General features: G+C 51.0%; 5 protein-coding genes across 5 annotated transcripts; 3 read left to right on the forward strand and 2 right to left on the reverse strand.

Annotated features, from left to right (window-relative positions):
- Positions 1 to 2,064: 2,064 nt before the first annotated feature.
- On the reverse strand, positions 2,065 to 3,896 carry IWZ02DRAFT_463841 (uncharacterized protein). The gene has a single exon (XM_066768368.1). It carries the CDS (start codon positions 3,445 to 3,447, stop codon positions 2,272 to 2,274), a length of 1,176 nt encoding a protein of 391 aa, XP_066618191.1. The 5' UTR covers positions 3,448 to 3,896; the 3' UTR covers positions 2,065 to 2,271.
- Positions 3,897 to 4,678: 782 nt separating this feature from the next.
- IWZ02DRAFT_109933 (uncharacterized protein) lies at positions 4,679 to 6,028 on the forward strand. Its single transcript, XM_066761344.1, has one exon. The coding sequence runs from the start codon at positions 4,865 to 4,867 to the stop codon at positions 5,552 to 5,554; it is 690 nt and encodes a 229-aa protein (XP_066618192.1). The 5' UTR covers positions 4,679 to 4,864; the 3' UTR covers positions 5,555 to 6,028.
- A 5,637-nt stretch (positions 6,029 to 11,665) lies between these two features.
- On the reverse strand, positions 11,666 to 13,273 carry IWZ02DRAFT_437119 (uncharacterized protein; the record flags this gene model as incomplete). The annotated part of the gene is made up of 3 exons (XM_066766588.1): positions 11,666 to 11,824; positions 11,856 to 13,166; positions 13,232 to 13,273. 3 exons carry the CDS (start codon positions 13,271 to 13,273, stop codon positions 11,666 to 11,668), a joined length of 1,512 nt encoding a protein of 503 aa, XP_066618193.1.
- A 1,273-nt stretch (positions 13,274 to 14,546) lies between these two features.
- Positions 14,547 to 18,212, forward strand: IWZ02DRAFT_494540 (uncharacterized protein; the record flags this gene model as incomplete). The annotated part of the gene is made up of 3 exons (XM_066770031.1): positions 14,547 to 14,731; positions 14,785 to 18,140; positions 18,199 to 18,212. 3 exons carry the CDS (start codon positions 14,547 to 14,549, stop codon positions 18,210 to 18,212), a joined length of 3,555 nt encoding a protein of 1,184 aa, XP_066618194.1.
- Positions 18,213 to 19,283: 1,071 nt separating this feature from the next.
- IWZ02DRAFT_109977 (Alpha/Beta hydrolase protein) lies at positions 19,284 to 21,568 on the forward strand. The gene is made up of 7 exons (XM_066761345.1): positions 19,284 to 19,630; positions 19,690 to 19,832; positions 19,891 to 20,486; positions 20,546 to 20,657; positions 20,705 to 20,809; positions 20,859 to 21,033; positions 21,087 to 21,568. Exons 1-7 carry the CDS (start codon positions 19,407 to 19,409, stop codon positions 21,463 to 21,465), a joined length of 1,734 nt encoding a protein of 577 aa, XP_066618195.1. The 5' UTR covers positions 19,284 to 19,406; the 3' UTR covers positions 21,466 to 21,568.
- The last annotated feature ends 402 nt before the right edge of the window (positions 21,569 to 21,970 follow it).

Here is a 21,970-nt window from a genome sequence, read left to right on the forward strand (position 1 = left end):
CTCCTCCTAAAGCTAACCTAACTATGTAGGCTGATAGTTCGCGGCTTAGCGCGTTTTTAAGGAGGCCGATCTTGGCCGAATCTAGCCACTCATCGCCCCTAGCTAACTGTAGAACCCGATTAAACTCGGTAAAAAACTCCTAAAACGGCGCTCCCCTCTAACGTAACGCGTATATCTAGCGCTATGCGTTTACTACTCAGTGAGGATCGCCGTAGATTAACTCTAGGTGAGTGAGTAGTTATTTAAAGGTTACACCGGGATCATCCCTATGCTATTTAAACTAGGGCGTCATTTAACGGGTAGCCTTGCCGCCTAAATTAGCCTAAACAGCGAATAGCTAGGTCTTTAGTGCGTAGTTAGCGTAGTTAAGGTTCATCTTATTACGAACTATGTCTATCTACGCGTCTATTCCGTCCCTATCGCCCTTATAGACGGGCATCTTAGGTAAGAATTTAGTTAGTTAACCTACTTAGCGCTCGCGTTCCTTCTTATTAGCTTAGTTAGCCATCCATTATTATATTAACTAGACGACGTTAGGACTATGTAGGCTCACGGTCGGTTATTAGTGTGGCTACTAGGTCTACTATTACGCGTAGAGCACTTCCTACTACTATTAGTACGCCTATTCTGTAAGGTAGGCCTGCTCATCTAGGGGTGGCCCCTATTACTGCTGTAAGGCCGCCTGCCGGGCGGCCTAATTATCTTATTACTGCTGCGAGGCCGCCTATTATGCGGCCTAATCATCTAGCTACTATTCCATCGCCTAGGGTCTATAACGACTAATTAAATGTTAGGAGATTAAGACGTAGGCACGTAAGTTAACTCCTTTTTCATAGTAATGATTAGTCATGGTAAGCTAGTCTCATGATGGTGGAGTTAAAGTACTAATCTAAGCGAGTGTGTGGGCGGAGAATTAGTACTAAAGTCTAACGCTTAGGCCGCAGGATCTATCTAAGGATGTGAACGGTTAGAAACCGTAACACCAGCCACCTAATGAGTACGAGTCTAGCTAAGACCTCATCCTCCCCGTTAAGTAGTTCTACTACCTCATCTTCATCCGCATTAGGAACCTCCTAGACCTAGGCTACGTCCTCTACGAGTGCCCTAGCAACGAGGAGTTCTAGGCCTACCTCATTCTTCACGGCTTTACTAATAAATGGGCCCGCTAGTAGCGGCCCCTAGTAGCTACCTTTACTTCTACTTTCTCCTTACTGTTTTTCTCTCTCCTTCCCCTTTTGCATGGCGGATTAGCGTTACGATTTAGCGGCGTTCTTAGGACTACGCGGCTATGGAGGGGGGGATTATTATGGTTTCTAACTATTTATATCCTCGGATGGATCCTATAGTCTAAGCGTTAGACTTTAGTGCCGATTCTCTCCCTATACACTCGCATAGATTAGTACTTAAACTTCACCATCATGAGACTAGCTCCCTACGACTAATTATTATTATGAGAAAGGATTTAACTCGTATGCCTACGTCTTAATCTCCTAATAATCACTACTATTACTTAATTTAACCCCCTACGGTACTAAATCTCACACCTAAGTTATACGCGCTAGACCTTAGCTCCTCTATAGTCATAGGATCTCTTATCTATAATTACCGTTATTAAGAGCCTTAAAGAGGCTTTAAGAACTTTTATCTACATATAAGAGCAGTAGGAAATCTTAGGGAATACTCTAACGACTATAGATACTAGGAAGCATGTTAGACATGTAATGTTATCTACTACCCTAGAGATGGTAGTAAAATGTAACTATTATAAACAGGATGGGGTTGATGATGCTATTAAAATAGAAAGATAAAGATTAATAATGATGAAATATAGTCTAATTCTACTAATATCTAGCGCTAGTCTATAGGTAATGCCTATGAAACTTTAATAGGCGTCTATCTATTAGATAGGTTCGTTACTCTAGGTTATTAGGCTGCATAGAGGCTATCTATCTAGTTTAGTTAAATAGAGAAGCTAGGAACTAATCTAGTTTGAGAAGAAAGGGTTAATAGGGTTTCAAAGAAGGGGCGGTCATTTCTACGTGTCGTAATTAGGTTAAATTTATCGTTCGTTTCTTTTAAGTGACTAAGATATAATGGCATTCTTGCATTAGCTCCTCGTGCCCTTTACTCTAGGTCTATGGTAACATGCGACTAATTAAAACTAGAATCTAATGCACCATCGCCTCATCCCATGACGATCTATGCCTGAACCATGCAAATGAAATCGTTATGTAAAACATGCGAAACGAAATTCCTAATGGCTCATCGAAGTTAGACAGCGACGTCGGGCTTGCCAAACTCCCTGATGAACTCGTCCGAGTACGGGTAGTCGATGTAGCCAGGCTCGGGCTTGTCGCCGGCCTTCTGGCTGATGTAGAAGGTGAAGCGGTCGTAGTCGTTAAAGGGGATGCCCTTCTTGACGCGATAAACAAGGTCGGGCGTCGAGATGAAGCGGCGACCAAAGACGACAGCAACGTCATGGTCCTTGTACTTTTCTTCGACGGCCTTGATGGCCAGCTCAGTCGTGAAACCACCGGCAATAAAGACGGGCTTGTCCCTGCCCCAGGACTGAAGAGCAAAGTCGAGGCTTTCGTTCTGAGGGTCGCGGTCGATGACGCCGGCGACGCGGGGCTCGACCAGGTGGAGGAAGGCCAGATCGAGGGCGCGGAGCTGGTCGATCAAGTACGAGAACTGGGGGATGGGGTCGGACATGCGCATTCCCTGGAAGTTAGACCAGGGGGAGAGACGGATGCCAGTGCGCTCAGCACCAACGGCCTTAGCGACGGCCCTTGAGACTTCGACGGCGAAGCGGGCGCGGTTCTCGATGCTACCTCCCCACTGGTCGGTGCGCTTATTGCAGACGTCCTGAGTGAATTGGTCGATCAAGTAGCCGTGGGCGCCATGAATCTCGACACCGTCAAAGCCACCCTTCTCCACAGCATTCTTTGCCGCAGTCGCGTAGTCGTCGATGGTGGTCCAGATCTCCTCCTCGGTCATGGGCCTCGGGGCGGGCAGGCCCTTGGCCATGGAAACATCGCTCGCACTGACAAAGTTGTTCTTGAAGTCGAACTCCTCATTCTTGACGGCACCGCCAGAGCCCTCCGGGTCGGGCCAGGCAGCGCGACCGAGGTTCCAGAGCTGGACGTAAATCTTACTGCCCTTTGCGTGGACAGCGTCGGTGACCTTCTTCCAACCAGCAAGCTGTTGCTCAGTCCAAAGACCAGGGATGTTGGCGTAGCCTCCAGCGCGAGCGGAGATGAAAGTAGCCTCGGAGATGAGGAGGGTGCCAGGGACAACAGCGCGCTGGGCGTAGTACTGGGTCATGACATCGGTAGGGACGTTGTCGCTGGTTGCCCGAAAGCGAGTGAGAGGGGCCATGGCGACGCGGTGGTCGAGCTGGGTCGAGCCGACCTTGAGAGGCGCGAAGAGCTTGGTGTTCTCGGCCATGTTTTCGAGTCTCGGGTCGTGCGGGATGGGTTTGAAGCGAGTGATTTTTGGTTGCCGATGATGGTGTTTTCCATGTTGGTGGCAGACCCTTTTATATCATCACCATGGTGCTTCGATGCTCTTCCACCAAAAAGACGCTCTGGCGCTGGTCCACCGCCACTGCGAAAGGCACATTGGCCTTGCTTGTTCAGCGAGAGAGCACGGCGAGCAGTACGGCGCACGCTCGAGTGTAAGCCTCGGCGGGTGGGTTTCTGGTTTGGGGCATGGCTCTGGCGTGAGGCTCATCGGACATGGCAGCGTACGCAAAGACCAGGCAGGACTAGACATGCAATTGTCAGCAGAGAAGAGGTTGCACGGCTGGGTATGCAAGATTTTGAAACTCCTAAACTCTGCGCAACAATCGTCCGAAAGAAGACCGAGGTGTGTGCGTGGTCCTTCTTTTTCTCGAGCCTTCGCGAAGTTTGTGGCAACGGCACGACGGCATGTCGACAGGCAAGAAATTCCTTCGGTAGGCGTCGCGGACCGGCCCGAAATGGGACATGGTCCAAAGAGCCACAGAGCCGTCGGAATGCTTGCTAACAACGCGCCGCGGCAATACTAATCACCAAGCATGACGGCAGTTGTGGCTGGATCGAGCAGTGAATCGGTCCGAAGCTGCAAACATCGAAGTCTCCTGCAAGCCCGTCACCCACGACTCACTCTGCGGACATCAGATATCGTCCCTGACGACGATGTGTGCGTATTAACTCGACGAGATCTAGGTCCTGCTTGCGCTAATGTCGCCAGACGAGAGCCCATGTCTCCCTTGAAGCAACGAATCGACCTCGACCATCCGTGCAACAATACGGGAACAACGCCGATCGAGGCGACAATCGTGGTTTTGACGAAGATGGCATCAGCTACGTCATCCAAGACGATGCAACGGTCTGGTGTCACTAGTCCGCCCACCCACCAAACGCTGCTACTTGCTATCCATGAGCGATCCGCTATAAGGTGCCGGCGACCAGGCTGCCTGCCCCCATCTTTGGCCAAGGTACATGTATGAACCATGGACCGTCATGTTCCGCGCGTCCCCCTCGGCGAGGAGACGGTCTGCTGAGGCGGTCGCAACGGCATTTCGTGACGAGGCTGATTTAGGTGACGACGTCCAGTCCATCTCGAAGGCATTTTATGGCTCCATGTGACTGTATGACGCCTAGTGGATTCTCTTCTCCCCTTCGCACCGAATCGAGGGGAGCTGCAAGACACCACTGTGCCTTAATCCTCTCCCTAGGGTCCCAACCAACTTCCAACTAAGTCGCTTTTCGTCCGTGTACCCTCCATCTACCTCTGTTCAATTCACCAGACGCATCCATACACCTCTTACAACGCCTGGCAACCTCGTCTCAAAATTCAAACTCCTAGAATTCGACTTTCGATGATGCGCTTCCACGTAACCCACCTCCTACCTACTCTTTTGAGCCTCTTTCGGCTCGTCGCCCTCCTGCGCTTATCGACTCCCGCTGAAGCTTTCTCGGCTACGGCGTCTGTGACTCCTGGGCACATGGCCTCCATCATCTCGCCTCTTGGTCCCCCTAAAACCTCGCTCGCCTGTGTTACTGAGCACGCCGAAACTGCCGATGGCCTTTCCCTGCCCAGACACGCTTGCCGGAACAACGACGTCCTCATTGACAGCTCCTATCGAAGACCGACCGCCATTCTGCCTCGAGATCGGGGAGTTACGGCCATTCCTCAACTACCCAATCAAAGACGTAACACGCCCACGCGTCCAACGGGAGCGATCGGATTTGAGAGCAAGGAAGAACACAGGAGAAAGATACAAGCGGTCAAGGATCAGGCGAATGAGCGCATGAGGGAGGAAAAGAAGAGGGCGAAGGAGATGGAGAACAAGATTGAGGATCTGGAGAAGAAAGAGAAGGAGCGTCGGAAAAAAGCTTTAGAGAAGGAGCTGGAAATCGCAAAGAACGCCACGGTCGAGATTGAGATCAGAAAGGAGTTGCTTCGGGGTTTCAAGGCAGCCCTGAAGAAGGCCAACAAAGTCGCGAAAAAGTCGCCTCAAGAGAGGGCCAAGCTGCTCCGCGAGATTCGCGAAGGGAAATTCATGTAGCGGATGAGGGATCCCGATAAGACGAGGTTGGATGTATGCGCGGGTTTACACTAGGAGTAGACATAATCCTCGCCTTGGTTTGTCTCTGCGGAAGAGAGCATGAGCACCGCGATACGACGACTCTGTAAAGCAGTCTTGAAAGGCTGATCGCCGAGAGAAAGAGGCGAAAAGTGAAGAAAATCGGGCCACGAATGAGTAACAAGAGCAGGGGGAGTAGTTCGTCAGCGCTGCAGGTAGGCGGAGGGGATTTCCCTATGTGAGCTGCGTGGTCACGTTTGGCTTGCGTCGCCCCGTTTCAAGACCTGAATTGTGCCTCGACTGCGACTATCCACATTACATGTACGGTCCATCGTCGCTGGTTTAAAGGAGCGTGTTTGGCCGGCGTCGTTGCTGCTCTCAATGTGCGCTCTCCAGTTTTAGGTTGCAGCTGCCACGCTGACCCGCCCAAGTCTCTAATTTAACTCCATTTCCGAGTGGCTTTTGGCCTCCCTCCTTCCACATCTTGCACTCCAATTCAATCTAATGCTCGCTCTCTCTGATCGACCTCAACATGACAGCCTCAACTGAAGCACTTACTCGGCACAATCTAAACGGCGCGGGCTACGAATCAGAAGATGATGACCTTCCTCATCAAATAGGCAGAAGATCGGCAAGCTATGGACCATGGAGCGCACGGCATCTAGACTGCTACCACCTCTCTACCGTCTGAGCTTTCAATCTTAGACCCGCTCGACGTCTTTGCCTCTCGTCTGCTTCGCTGCATGTCCGGTATCTTCAAATGATTCATCATGCGCAGCCGCCATGTGCCTGCCTCAGGCCATATAATTATAAGTATGGTGTGCTATAGACGGTATAGATAGAGGTTAAACTTCCTCTTAATAGCACTTAGTGCATATCTTCTTAGTTCTATAATAAAGCGGTGAGTTATCTAAGTCCTTTACGGCCTTAGCGTTAGTCCATCATATTATATATTAAAAAGGGCCTTAGATCAGGTTGCTCTACATAGTAAGGTAATAATATCTATAGACCCTATGAACTATAGAAACCCTATAGACCCTACACACCCTATACACCCTATAAACCCTAAGAGCTAACTAAAAATCAGGATAAAATAACTTCCTACTAATGATTTAAGTAGGACTACCTAAAGTAGCTTGCGAAATCCCTTTAGATTATCATTATATATGATAACTTTAACTACTAAGACTGTTAGAGGCCTAAGAATAAGTGTAGACTACTCTAGACCCTTCTAGACCTCTTCTATTACTAATAACTTATTCCTACGGGTTCTTTCAGATTCTAGCCCTTATTTCAGATTGTCTCATTACTAAGGCCTAGAATCTTCTAGTCTAGATTGATTAGGAATCGTCTTCTATTAATAGAAGAACCTATTACTAATTACCTAGAGATAGAACTCTCTAGAATCTATAGGTTCTTCTATATAAACACCCTTAGGTAACCTGCTAGTTAGTCCTCTAAGGAAGTTCTCTTATAGTAAAGAATCCACGACATTCTCTACTATAAACCATCTACCATACGGTATATAATAAAGATATTACTTATCTTTATAGAATACCGCTAAAACTACCTATCCGCCTAATATGAGTTAGATGTGAGTAGATTAGCTAGTAAGTCTCTACCTAACACCGCCCCCTACGCCGCCTATAAGAGTTAGCTACTATTAAAGATGCTAAGCCCTACCTACATGATTAGAGCTAGGCCTAGACTAATTCCTAGCTAATATCACCCTAATTAGTACCCGAAACGCTATCCTCTTACGATAATAACTAGGTGATAAGGCTTATTCCGTCTACCTCTTCACCCTAATTAAGGATGATGAGTTCACCGAACTATGCTCTATGGTGACTAATAATGAAACGCACCTCTATAATACTATCCCCTAAGAGTATCATAACCTACTAGGTGCTTTCCGCGATAATAACCCGCTCCCATAGACCCGCCTATAAACCGACTTCCGTATTAAGCTAAAGGATGGCACTAAGCCTAAGGACCTTAGCTACGTGCTATTATAACGCGTAAATGATGCCTAGTTCACGGAGATTAAGCGATACATTTAAGAGGGCCTAGATCTTAGTATCCTAGAATATAGTAAGGTAGGCATGGCCTCACCCGTTTTATTAGTCACTAAGCCTAATGGGGGTGTCCGCTTCTACGTTAATTACTAGAAGCTTAATGAGCTTATAAAAAAGAACCGGTATCCCCTCTCCCTACTAGATAAGATGATTAGCTAGATGCGCGGCATGAAGTATCTTACTAAACTTAATTTTAAGCGCGCGTTTCACTATATCTACGTGGCTGACCCCTAGACTAAGGACCTCCTTACATTCTACACGTGATAAGGCGCGTATAAGTACTAAGTTATGCTGTTTAGCGTTACTAATAGCCTAAGCACCTAGTAACATCTCATTAATAAGTATTTATTTCCTTATCTTAGCGATTATGCTACGGCCTACCTTAATGATATCCTCATCTATAGCCCTACGCTTACTAAGCACTGCTAGTATGTACTTAAGGTCCTCTACTAGCTCTAGGAGTACGGCTTACACCTTAATGTTAATAAATGTAAGTTCTACGTCTAGGAGACGCGGTTTTTAGGCGTTATTATCTTAACCGACGGCGTCTATATAGACCTAGCTAAGATTAAGGCTATTACGTCCTAGGAGCTGCTAGCTACTATTAAGCAGGTCTAGTCATTCCTTAGCGTGACTAACTTCTACCGGCGGTTTATACGCGACTATAGTAAGATCACTAGGCCGCTTACATAGCTAACATATAAGGACGCCGCCTAGAGTTAGACTAGTATAGAATAGCAGTCCTTCACTACTTTAAAGACCGCCCTAATGACCGTACCAGTCCTAGCTCATTTTAACCCTATTTATAAAACCGTCATAGAAACTAATTCATCTAATTAGACTAACGGCGGCCTCCTCTCTTAGTATAATAACGATAGTAAGCTCCACCCTATTACGTACTACTCTAAAATAATGGTCCCAGCTGAGCTTAACTACTCTATCTACGATAAGGAGCTCCTAGCTATCGTACGCGCCTTAGAGTTATAGGAGCTTAATTTAAAGGCCTATTAGACGCTATTTACGGTGTTTAGGGACTATTAGACGCTGCGGCACTTTACTACGACTAATTAGCTTACTTAATGCTAGGCCCGCTTAGCTGAGCTCCTCTCTAAATATGACTTTAAGATCGTATAGCACCCCGGCCGCGCTAATGTTAAAGTAGACACTCTTACCCGTTACCACTAAGATCACCCTAGTACTAACGACCCCTAGCACCGTGCATAAAACTAAATCCTCCTACTGCTAGATTGCCTATCTACTAGCACCTATAAGGCATAGGAGCTCTCTCTCGTTATAGTCGACCCTAACGGTAATCCTCATAATGATTCACCCCTAGAATAACGGCTGCTCACCGCTAACACGGCGGATACACCTAAGATGAATAAGTAGAGGAGATAGGCGGACGAACTAGACTCACCCTTCACTATTAATAGGCAGGGAAACGTGTTTATGGACGGACACCTCGTCATCCTATTAGATCTTAGATTGCTCCTTATCTAATAAGTCTATAAGCAGTAACTAACCGGCTATCCGGGTTACACTTAGCTACGTAACCTGCTTATACCGCAGTTTTAGTTTCTAAATCTTATCTCACTCATCTCCTAGGTCGTTAATAACTGCCCGGCCTATATCTACATTTATAAGGCTCACCCGGCCGTCTTAGGACGCCTATAGCTATTACTAATCCTATTACGGCCATGGTAGCACATTACTATGGACTTTATCGGGCCCCTACCCCGTAGTAAGGTCGCTAACATGATACTAGTCATTTATAACTAGTTTAGTAAGGCACGGCACTTTATCGCCATGGATGCTGCTAATAATAGGACTACGGTAGAAGCTACTACGCGGGCGCTTATAGACTACGTATTTACTATTTATAGGTTCCCTCTCTTAATTTTCTTAGATCGCGGCAGCTAATTCATCTCCTACTTATGGGCCGGTCTTACCTAAATCATCGGCATCAGCCTTAAGCTATCTACTAGTTATCACCCCTAGACTAATAGCTAGACCGAGCAGGCTAATTAAGACCTTAAGAACTACTTACGGCGGTTTATTAGGTTCTATTAAGATGACTAGGTGCTACTACTATCCGCCGCGTAGTTTACGGCTAATAGCATGCCGCATGAGAGCCTTAATAGCTACTTACCGTTCTTTATTTATAATAGATATGAGCTAAGATTTAACTTTAATACCGAAGCGGCCATCTATAGCGTCCGCGGTCTAATTATAGATGCACGGTCCATTTAGTTAAATGTCGCTTAGGCCATCGCCCGCTCTATATAATAGGTGTAGGATGAGATAAGATGAAGCCTAACCCTCACGTAATAATAAATGGCCGTATAAGTAAACCGCCGCCGGTAAAACTACATCATTAAGCCGGGTAAGTACGTATACATCCGCACTATAACTAGCTAGGCCACCATGCTAAACTAACATAATAACGGACCGTACTAAGTCGTTAACATTCATAGTAACTAGGTAATGTTATGACTGCCTACGGGTTCGTATCCTAATAATAAGTTTAACATCTCATAACTAATCATCACCAGTAATGACCTGTTACCCGGCTAATATCCTACTAACGCGCCGGCCTTATAAGATGATGATGAGGATACTAAATAGGAGGTTAAGGAAATTATAGGCCACCGGATACTAGCTAATAGGAGGCTCTAGTTTAGAGTTAACTAGGCTAATTATCCTCCTAACCTAACGTTTTATAAGGCGGATAACGGTGAGTTTAACGGCACGCGTAACGTTATCATAAAGTATTATGAGTATCACCTAGGGCTACGGCTACTAATTAGCTAGATAACTAACTAAATAATGAGGACGTTATTTACTAGGAGGGGGGGGTAGTATTATGAATAAGCAGGCCGCGCCGCTGTTACGGCTAAGTTATAGCATTTAGCGTTAGGAGTTTTAGGCTCACGTATATGCTAGCCGTAGTTAGTTAGATTAAGGAGTAATAGTCGCTCACTAGCCGGCCTCGTGATGACTACTCTTACTCCTTACCTATTAATATTAGTAATTAGCACGATCTGCTCTACTTAGTGCCGTAACACCTATTATCTCTAAAGACTTCCATAGTTAACATATACTTAATGCTCCTTAGTCTTTAGATAAAACTAATGCGCCTCACTAAGACGACTTAAATTACCTTCTTAAATAATAGATAGTTATGCGTAAGGCTTAGGCTATACATATAGTATGTCTAGTTTAGGTATTCTAACACCTCCCTTAGGTGATAAAAAAGTAGGACGGGGATAATACCTAGAATGATCTTCTATATCTATTACGAATCGTTAAGCGGCTAATTTATAGGCTTATGCATGAAGGCTGTCTACTTAGTTAGATGTATATAAAATTAAAAGAGATCAATTAAAGTTAAGTAGAAAGAAGAAGTTAAGTAAAATCTATTAATTATAGTAAATATAGAAGATGCTACGTACTCTCCTATCTTCTATATATATTTATATAAGAACCTGAATGAGACCTGAACTCTCCTATTACTACGCGAATTACTACTTTAACTGCGTTATCAAAATAAATGAAAATTAAACCTTCTTATTATCGCGCGAAGTCCCGTTTAGCCGCTAGGTCGGCTGTGTAGCCTTAGTAGTATGTGTTATCCATCGGCTCGGCTAGCTTACACGGCTTAGCTAGTTCACGCGGCTCGGCTGTCACAAGCTTCGGTTTATCTGGTGATCGCGCGAAGGCGTGGTTGTGGTGCGCTCGCGTTGCTAGCGTGTGGCCTGGCTGCATGACTAGGCTCGTCAGGCTCGTCAGCCATCGCGACATTGACGGTCCTAGCGAGTTCCGTTTATTGATTGCTGTGAACGAATTCTGGTGCGGCTGCCAACTATGAGCCAATTTAGTCAGGTTTGACTGATTACTAGAGGAGGTTGCGCTTGAACGACGCCGTTATAAGGCATCTAAGTAGCTGCCGTGGGTTGCAGGTCTAGTGCCACGGTGATGACCTTGCGTTGATGCGGGAGTCACTAGGCGCGGGGCCGGCTCAGGGATTGCTGCTTGCCGCTCCTGGCTCGGGCGTTCCCGTTGTTGGTTCTGCTGCGAACGGGATGGGCCCGGTGTCGCTGGCCTTACCCAAGGGCTGAGCTGTCTCGTAGCAAGTAGATCCCCGGCGAAGTTCAAGTTCTAGATAAGACGTCAGAGACTGCAAAAGGAATTTCTAGGTTGGTGCTTACAGGTTTTTGCTCCTCTTCGGATCCATCATCGTCGCTACTCAATTCTACGATTTCGACCTTTACAGAAGGCTCTTGAAGCGATGCCGTCGGAGCTGTTGCAGTACTGGGAGCCAATGGCGCTGGCGTAGTGCTTGCCAATGACGCTCCTGAAATTTCGAGGCGCTGCCGCACATGCTCAATTGGAATCCGCTGGATCCTAAAGCGCATGAAGCGATTCTCCCAGGCGTCTTTCTCGTTCAGGTCCAGTCTTTTCCAGGACCTCTCGACATGCATTGCGTACGGGTCTCGAGTACCGGACGCCTCAATCAATTCGTCGAGTTTGTACCACGCGAATAGAGATCTTCCATCGTCAATGAGATCGGGCAGCAAGTCCTTTCCTCGCATGGTACGCAAGCGTTCTTCATCAAGAAACCAGGCGACTCGTGGGGCTAGAGTCCGACGAATTCTTGACAGCTCCCAATGAAGGACATCCGGGCCACGGTCGCCGGCTAAATTCTCTGGTTGAAGAAGAGGCGTGGATTGAGGATTGAGATCAGCTTGACTTCTTGACGAGGAGCTCTCAACACGACGTGCAGGTTGTGCTTCTGGGGAGTTGTTGGTGCGAGGATCTTCATCGGCAGGGAGAGATGCGCCACGACGGTTGGCATGGTGTTCTGGTCGAAGGTTGGCGCGCGGCTCTAGATCAGGCACTTCAACCTCTTCTTGAGGCTGATGTTGAGCGGTAGACAGAAGTTCGTTGCGAAGAGCGACACTTGAAGAACCGGCATTGGGTAAGTACCAAGCGTTTGTCAGATCCTGGAATTGCTTCCGATGGCTCGGTGTCATGAGTGGCCCCCGATATTCCTCAGATGCGAGTCGCAGAAGCTGCTGGAGTTTCGCTAGGTGCGCGGCATTCTTCACTGTCTGGGCGAGAATCCAACAGAGCTTGAAAGGAAGCTCGTCCCGTAACGTTCGTTCAACGAACGCCCTCAGATCTTTGGCCGCCTCAGTTTTGTCCAGATGCTGGCGGATCGGATGTCCTGCCGCCTGCAAGATGCGCTCCCAGTGAAGGTCAATGTTCATAGTTTTTCGGATAGTTTCTACGGCGAGAGCAGAGTCTTGGCGATGGTCGCATGATACGATTGTAGCTAGCCACAGGCCCACCATCTCGTCCGTTGGCACCCGGTTTGCCTTTTCCGGATGGAAGGGGTCGGCGTTTGATGGAAGAAGCGGAGGAGGTGAGCTCCTCAGAGCTGGAGCTGGCGATGACTGCGTCAGGCGAGGGCGTACTTTCCGGGAGCTGCCCGCTTGTGGAGTAGGCAAATATTGATTCTACCCAGAGTTGACCGTTAGTTGATGATGAAGCTACGTCATGCGGAAAGTGTAGGCTGACAAACCTTGCGTTTGTTGGTACACTTTTGAGAAGAGGAGTGTGGCATCATGGGAGAGCGGGTTTGAGTTGGAAGTCGAGAATATCTGAAGAGCCAATGATAGAGGTTATGAATGGGGATGAGCAGCTTGGAAATCACGGCGGATTGAGATGATGTACGATTGTAGATGGGATGTAATTTGACGGGTCGCTTGGAGGTAGCTTGTGGCCAAAAAAGAGGTAAGACCGAGTGTGTTGAGCGGATGGGAATCAGTGGACGAACTGAATTTGAACACTTTACCTTTGTCGATTGGCATGGGACAGCGGTCATGAGCAATTGGGAGGCTGGTAGCTACAGGGATGCCGCCGATGCCAGTGTGAAAAGTCGCGTACGCGTCCAAGTACCTGCGTCAAGATACATGAATTGGGCATGGGGCCACAGCAGCCGTCTCTTGTTGATTGATTGTTTCTTGCCTGTCGGATAAGTGCGTGGATCGGCGCGTATCGCCGTCGCATGATGTGGAGAAAGGCGTGTCACAAACCATGGCGCGCAGAGCTGGGCTTCCTGGTTGACATGTTCGCGACGGAGTGGAGGAACGGCAGGTGTTGTGGGCAGCGGCGTGTAGACATTTCAAAAGGACTCGTCAGAGGACACGATCGGACACGGACAATGGACAGGCTGGACATGACAGCGACTCTGTGAGGGCCCGCGGGAGAGTGGGAACAGAAACTGCAGGCGGCCGGTTGGGGAACGGCGAGAGGCTGGGGGACCGGGGCCGGCGGTAAAGGTCGGTGGTCCCTGCTGCGGTGGCAGGCATTTTGGAGTCCAGGGGACCTGCAGCCGACGTGGTGTTGAGTCGTCCGTGACGCTGTAGCAGCCCACGAAAGCAGTGGATCGCAACCGGAGGCTGAGAGGCTCGGCCACCGGGGCTGGCGGCTACCTCACTGTCGGTGGAGTCGATGGAACTTGCAGTCGACATGTGTGGTGTTGAGTCCGTGTCCGTGTGCTGCAGCGTAAAATCGACCTGACGTCGATGCCCTCGACGCGCTTGCCGGATTGGGCGTAGCGCAGGTCGACGCGTCCGCGTCCTCCGGCCCGGGGCGAGAACCGGAAGGACGGGAAGGAAGGAACCAAGGAAGGAACCGAAGAAAGGAAGCCGCGGGCGGGCGGGCGGCGCGTCTGGGTCGCGTCGCGCTCGGGCCACCTGGCACAACCTCTTCCGACCGCAACTTCTCCACCCCAACACGGTCTTGTCCTTCAAAAATTCCCTTCGGCGTCTGTATCACCGGCGCCATTCTCTCGAGACTCCACCCTCTCGCCTCGCATCACTGCCTTCCATGCCATGAAGGGCAAACTGCTCGTCAACGTCCCGCCCTTGCCGTCCACCCCGGTCGGCTCGCTGGGCCCTCCTCCGCCAAAGCCCGAACCCAAGAGATTTGGTGTCGACGTCCACCCAGACGACACCTTCCAGGACGTTTGGCCCAGGATCGATGCCAATTTCAGGCGATTGTATCCCCAAGAGTACCCGTAAGCTCCTTCGTCTTTGCTATCGCCGTTGGAACCTGCTGACTCTCGCCAAGCTACTTTTCCATCAAAAAGCTCCAGGCCTTCGGTTGCGACGTTGCCTACGATGAGAAAGTTGGCGATTGGTTCGACGAAGAGACCGACCGATCCAAGAAGGTCGTCGAAGTCGTCCGCACACCTGTCGACCGCAACATCTCCGTCGCGCCTACCTCGTTTCTACGCCCGCCGAATCTGCTCAAACGATCCCATCTTGCCGCCATAGATGAGAACGCAAAGCGACGTCGCATCGATGAGGAACAATACGGCGTCGCACTTGAAGACATGCTTCCAGACAGGCCCATACGCTCCCGGGAACAAGATACCGAAGCGTTGCAGCCCGGCAGCCGTCCCAGGAGCATAGCAGACTCCGATGTCGTTGTTGTTGCGGACTCGCAACGTGAGGCAGTCCCATGGGGAGCCCCCCGAGATGCCGCAAGCACTAAGACCGAGTCTCCAGATCGAACCTCGCTGATGGACGTCCCAGAGGCTGTCCCGAGCTCTGTCACTGCCGAAGCCAACGGTCTTCACTCGAACCAAGACACTGGGGTTTTCAGAAAGCCCGGTTTGCCCGCGTCGGCGTCCAAGGACGCAGCAGCCACACAGCCTGTTCGTCGAAGTGCGACGCCCAAAAGACGAAAGAAGTCGGTCGCAACTCCTGCGTTCCCTCCAAGACCTCCTTGGAACCCATCTCCCTCGCCCTCGAGCCGTTCACGACGCGAAAGCCCCAGCGAGCCGGCGCTCTTTCCTTTGCCAACTTCGCAACAAATGGAACATCGCAGCGAGCAGGCCGTCAACGGACGAAGCTTCGAGACGGGACAAGAAAATAATGATGGGCCTGACTCTGTGCATGATGCCCACACGCCGACCCCGACTCAGCCCGACAGCCTTCCACAGGCATCTACTTCCATTCCTCCAGGTAACGAAGCGCAGAACTCAAGGGAGCCATCTCCAATTTTTGGTACGCCGCCAAGTGCGCAAAGGCCTCCATGCAGCCCCGACGGACCGCAGGCACAAGCAAGCGCCACAATCCCCATTCCTAAAGACCAAGCCGTAAAAAGCCTGGAGAAGCGCCGCCACCGGAGAGCAGAACCATCTTCCCAAGCAGCTCTATCGTCGCCTGCGAAGCGGTCTGCTGACAAGAAAGCTGGGGCGCAGATCGCAAAAGCAAATGTTTCGAGGTCCAGTCGCTCCAGCAAAGGCCTTTTGGCTCTTGAAGGCGAGAGTTTCATAGAAACAGGAACCGCATTGCCTAAAAATGAGGCGTCTCAGAGGACCAGCATTCATGGACGAACAAGCGCCGGGGGCGATGCCAACACTGATTCGCTCCAAACGGAATCAAACGCAAACGCTCTAAGGGACCTGAAAAGGCTTAACGGCGGTAAGAAGATCTACGGCGAGGGGAGACTATCGAAGTTCTCGAAGCTTGAAGACGAGGCTCTCCTTCTGGGCAGACAAGCAGGGCTCACGTACCAAGAAATCGTCGAAAAGCATCTTCCCAACCGGAGTTACAGGTCACTCACCGGTCGACACAACCGTCTGATTCAAGAGCGTCATCAAAGCGCGTCTCAAACCTCTGGGGCTTCCATCAACAGGACTTCACGCACGCACTCTGACCAACCTGATTCGTCCCAGAAGGACCCATCTCAACGCAAAGACTCTCGTTCGTCTCAGAGGAAGCGGTCATCCCCACCACGTCCGACTTATCGCAAAGACTCTCAAATATCTCAACAGCCATCTCAGGGAAAACGCTTGTCCCCGGAAGTCCGCATCCCCCCTCCATCGTCTCAGCTAGCTCGCCGGGCAGAGAACTTGCCTGTTCCGCCTTCGTCAGAGCCCGGATCATGCCGCGAAGAAGAGGCCTTGTCGCCTGCACATTCGTCCCAAAAGCCTCACTCCCGAAAGTTGCAGTCTGCACAGGATGCCAAAGGCCAAATCGAGAAGCTGAAACAAAAGTATGTGGATAAGCAAGCTAAGAAGGCGCAAGCCGAGCGAAGGAAGGAAGCTTGTCTCCAGCGCCAGATCAAAGCTAAGAAGTTTAGGGATTTCGTAGAGGCCGGCCGGAAAACCGAACGGCGTCGAACAGAGAGAGAGGCCAGAGAAAAGAAAGAGGTAGCGCGCCTACGACAGCGTGAGCAGGAAGAACTGCGGGAGTTCCGTGCTAATCTCTACGCTTGTGAACAGGCAGGCATGCCTTGGGAACAATCCAAGCAGCTGCTCAGACCGGACCAGAGCGTGACGACACCAATTGCGACTGGCTCGGATGTCCGAGGTAAGTCGAAGACGTACGGCTCTTCAAAGTCCCCCATTCACAACCATGCCCCCGACAGTACGCGCGAGGCGCCGCTATCCAGACTGAGGCCTCGGCAAACATCTCGCTCCGCGCCGAGTGTCGCAGATGGGGCAAACGAACGGCGACAAGCTGCAGACCATTCCATGCAACGAGACTCGCTGCCAAGTGACACCTGCGACATCAGAGCTACAATCTCTCAGGCAAAAGACTCAAGTGTGCATAACAGGGAAGCCGCGAAACCTGAAGCGACACAGATCACTGAGCCAATGGAGCTCGATGTCGTGTCCACGACGAGCAGAGGCGTCCTTCACGGCGGAGCAAATCATGGACAAGCCTTTCCCGCCGACGATTCGGACAGCACCTCCGACAACGAGTCCATCACTTCTCCTGAGCCGGACGCCGAGCCAGCCAGGGTCGAAGCATCGTCGACTCTCAGAAAGAGACCCGCAGTCAAATCTCTCGAATTTCAGTCGGAAGAGCTCGGCCATAACCTCAACCCGGCAAGCTACGTTCCTTCGTCGCCATCTGAGGCATCCGATGCTGGCGACGCCCCGCCGTCTTCCCCACCCGTTGTGCACAGTCCTCCCGATCAAGATGGCCTGCCGAGTCCTAAGGAGTCTTCAAGTTCCGACTCGGAAGGCTCGTCCGCTTCCGACTCGGAAGCATCAAGTGAGGTGGAAGAGGAACACGTCCATGAGGCGGATGCTTCGAAGACTAACGATGTCAAAACCAACGGCGTCGAATCGCAACCCTCGGCCGGGAGGCCTCGAGAGCGCGGCAAGACACCTCGCCCGCCAACCCAGCGGCCAGCTGAACCAGTTCCGCGCAATCGGGATCCGTGCTTGAAGAATTTGAGTGATTTCAAAGCCGCGCTGGCGAGAGAACCAAAACCGGCCATAGCGAAGCCTGTGGTTGAAGCTCCTCCAAAGAAGCCAGAGCTGGAGGTGGAGAGCAACAGTGACGACGATTCGAGCAGTAGTGACAGCAGCATTGCCACTGACAGCTCGGTCGAGAGACTGAAAAAGGCCAAGCGGGCGGAGAGGGCGAAGAAGCACCGCAATGGCTTCGCGAGGTTCATTAACTGTATGTCTGCCCCCGCCGTTTTGGTGCCAGACGGGGACCCGGATCTAATTTTTTCCAGCTCTTGCGTCGTAGCTTGCAGGAAGCGGACGCTGGTGCACGCAAGGGTCTTTTCGGTTTCGGGCTCAACTAAGCTAGCAGCGACTGCAACGAGGAGGCTTCGAGTAAGTTGCTTTGAGTCGGTTGCTCAGGTGGGTGGGTTACAAGAGCCACATCCCAATCATCACCAAGATTGCCACAAGGTCGCTATAGCGGATTTGTGTCACTGCGCCCAAAGGAGCGGACGTGGGTCGCCACAGGCGCGCCTAGATAGGTTAGGAGTAGTGGCTCGCCATTATAGATGCGTCCAGGGAGCGGTCATCCGCCGTCACAGCTGCGCCCAGGGAGCAGTCGTCTGCTACCACAATGGCGCGGAGCGAGCGCGGAGCGAGCTGTCGATGGATGCCTACCGGATGTTGGTTTCCAGTGTGCGTTACCTTACCTTACCTGGGTAGCCCCACCGGCCGAGATTTTCCCACGACGTATGTCCAGGCAGATGGTGTGGGCCGCGATGCCTGGCCCCAGACGGGACCAGCCAGATTGTGCGACCGTGTAGGGTAACATGCAGGCTACGCCGCACCGCAGCGGAACAGGGGACGGCTTCACACACATGATCATCACCGACAGTATGCGACATTGATGGTGGCTCCAATTCAAGCATGGTCTCGCGTCGACAGCAAACACTCGTAGACGCGCTCAAGGGGATTGCACGTCTGTCTTGCGAGGAATTGGCGTCATGGGCGCATGCGTGCAATGGTACCTGGGAAACTCATGAATGGTGCTGGGCATCCCCGGGCCATGGCTGCAGGCTGCCATATGCTAAGCCTTTATCAGGTCCCATCTCGCATCTCGCAGAACCGCCCGCCCCGGCCCGAAAGCTTGCGCATCAACCCGTGTTCCCGCCCGTCCTTTTGCTCTCTTCTCTCGCTGCGCTGTTCCGTGCTGGAATCGCCATATGCTATGTCACCAAGAAAACCGACTTGAGTCGACTTGGACGACGCCACGGACCTGCCGCGATAGGAGGCGGTGAGGGCCTCGCGGGCCCCGAAACACCTTCCCAACCAGGCTTGGCCTCAGGCAAGCGAGCAGTGATGCTTATCAGGCGCAAAGAGGTTGGTGTGTGCCACCGCGGATGATTGACCCCATTGTGGCACCTCGCTCGATGTCCTTTTTCCTATAAAGTCTGCATCATGCAGGCTAGCGACCAACGGCCTCCGTCCTCCTCCAGCCATGTTGACCTCGACGCTTCGCACCAGTGCAACCGCAGCAGCAGCAGCATCTTTGCTCGTCACGGGCACGTCTGCGCTGGCCAGCAAGCTGCCGTTGAACCCAAGGGTGTACCTGCCAAGCAATGCTACCGATGTCAAGACCATCGTTTCGCCCACCAATGTGACAATACGCTACAAGGAGCCTGGGCAAGCTGGGGTATGCGAGACGACGCCGGGGGTTAATTCGTGCGTTTTCGAAGCATTCGAAGCTTCTCTGGCTGTTGCAGCTGACACGCAGCACTCAGGTACTCTGGTTACGTCGATCTTGCCCCCGACGCGCACACTTTCTTTTGGTTCTTCGAATCTCGACGTGATCCAGCCAACGATCCTATCACGCTCTGGCTGAATGGCGGTCCCGGCAGCGACTCTTTGATTGGACTGTTCGAAGGCAAGTCCCTGCGTGCAGTTCGAAACCCTTCGTCATCTGCGAACTAACGGGACGATAGAGCTGGGGCCTTGCAACGTGACTGCCAATTTGACGTCAGAGGTCAACCCGTACTCGTGGAACGAAGTCTCCAACTTGCTTTTCATAAGCCAGCCTCTTGGGACTGGATTCTCATACTCCGAAGAGGTCGCTGGTAGCTTCAACAACGTCACAGGCTCATTTGTTGCTGACAACTCCGGATCGGACTTTGGCAGATGGCCAGTCATCAACGCCACCGAGCTCGACACGACCGATCTCTCCGCTGTGGCTACATACCATGTGCTGCAGGGCTTCCTGAGCGCCCTTCCCCAGCTTGACAGTGGCGTCAAGAGTAAAGAGTTCAACCTTTGGACAGAATCTTACGGTGGTCACTATGGTCCTGCGTTCTTCAACTACTTTTACGAACAGAATGAGAAGATTGCCAATGGCACAAGCTCGGGCATTCAACTCAACTTCAACTCTCTGGGAGTCATCAACGGGATAATCGACGAGTACACGCAAGCACCGCATTATCCGGAATTCGCCCTCAACAACTCGTATGGCATCAAGCTATACAATGATACGATTTACCAGTATGCAAAAATTGCCCTGAACATGCCCAATGGCTGCTTGAACATGGTAAGTTTGGATTTGGAACATAGACCGCCGTAATCTGAACAAACAGCTCACAATCACAGATTGAGTTTTGCCGCGCGGCCGACAGGAGCACCATGGCTGGGCAAGCGCTCTGCTCTGAAGCTACTTCCATGTGTAGAGACAATGTCGAAGGTGTATATTACAACTTTGGGGGTAAGAAATCCAACATAGGCTCCCGGAACGTGGTTTCTAACAAGGAGTGGATCGCGGCGTCTACGACATCAGACACCCATACGATGACCCCACGCCTCCTTCCTATTACGCAGACTACTTGAACAAAGCAGAGGTTCAGAACGCGCTAGGAGGTATGGTAGAATCCTGGTTCAAGGATATAGCAGCTGACGCTTGCCGCAGTGAATCTCAACTATACCTCGAGCAACAACGATGTCTATTACGCATTCCAGCAGACTGGCGACTTTGTCTACCCCAACTTCATCGAGGATGTTGAGCAGCTACTTGCGGCTGGCGTGCGCGTAGCGCTCATGTATGGTGATGCCGACTACATCTGCAATTGGTTTGGTGGAGAAGCGTGAGTTGGCTGCAGCTTCAACCGGCGAAAAGTCCAATTCTAACCTCGTCCAGTGTTTCGCTCAAGGTGAATTACTCGCACCAAGATGAGTTCCGTGCCGCTGGCTATGAGCCCTTCGTCGTCGATGGCACCGAGTACGGCGAGGTGCGGCAGTACGGCAACTTCTCCTTCCTCCGCATTTACGAAGCCGGCCATGAAGTGCCCTACTATCAGCCTGTCGCATCCCTGGCCATGTTCAATCGCACCGTGTTCCACTATGACGTTGCGACCGGCGAGACTCCTGTCACGTCGAATCTGACCACGGAGGGCGAGGCGGAAGCCACGCACACAGAATCGTTTGTACCGTTGCCAACGAGCACCAGCACCTTGGCTGCGTCGGCTGCCGCGCTCGACTTGGATGGTTTAAAGCTGCCGATGTTGATGGGCTTTTAAAAACCGAGTCTGGGACTAGGTTCACGATTTGGAAAGAGGGAGACCTTGTTTCTTTTGCCTGATCGATAAATCAAGCCGGCTTTTGGCCTTAATCAGTTTTCATCGGGACTTGTCTTTTCCATTGCATCTTCTCTTCCGGGCTAGCCCCGATTTGCTCCACACGGGTCAGAGCGATGGTGTCTTCCCGACTATCCCACAATCTAATATGACATGGTCGAAGACGACGTCGCGCGACAGCACCTCTTTGCAGTCTGCGATGTCGGCCATATTAGAAGTCAACCATCCTGTCCGTACGCGAGCTCAGGCCGCCAAAACGCAAAAAAGCAACTTCCAATGGTGCATGATGCGAAACGGACCCTGGCCGATATCAAAGCTCGCAACCGACCCACACTCCAAACTCCACTTCATCGCGCGGCCAACGCCCAATAACGAATCAAATAAGGTTTACATCCAGCGACAGCGTTGCCATTTACCAGCGCAGTTCGCTTGCGTCTCCGGCGTCGTC

Source organism: Phyllosticta citriasiana (assembly GCF_038021145.1).
Source record: "Phyllosticta citriasiana strain CBS 120426 chromosome Unknown IWZ02scaffold_18, whole genome shotgun sequence".
Lineage (NCBI taxonomy): Eukaryota > Fungi > Ascomycota > Dothideomycetes > Botryosphaeriales > Phyllostictaceae > Phyllosticta > Phyllosticta citriasiana.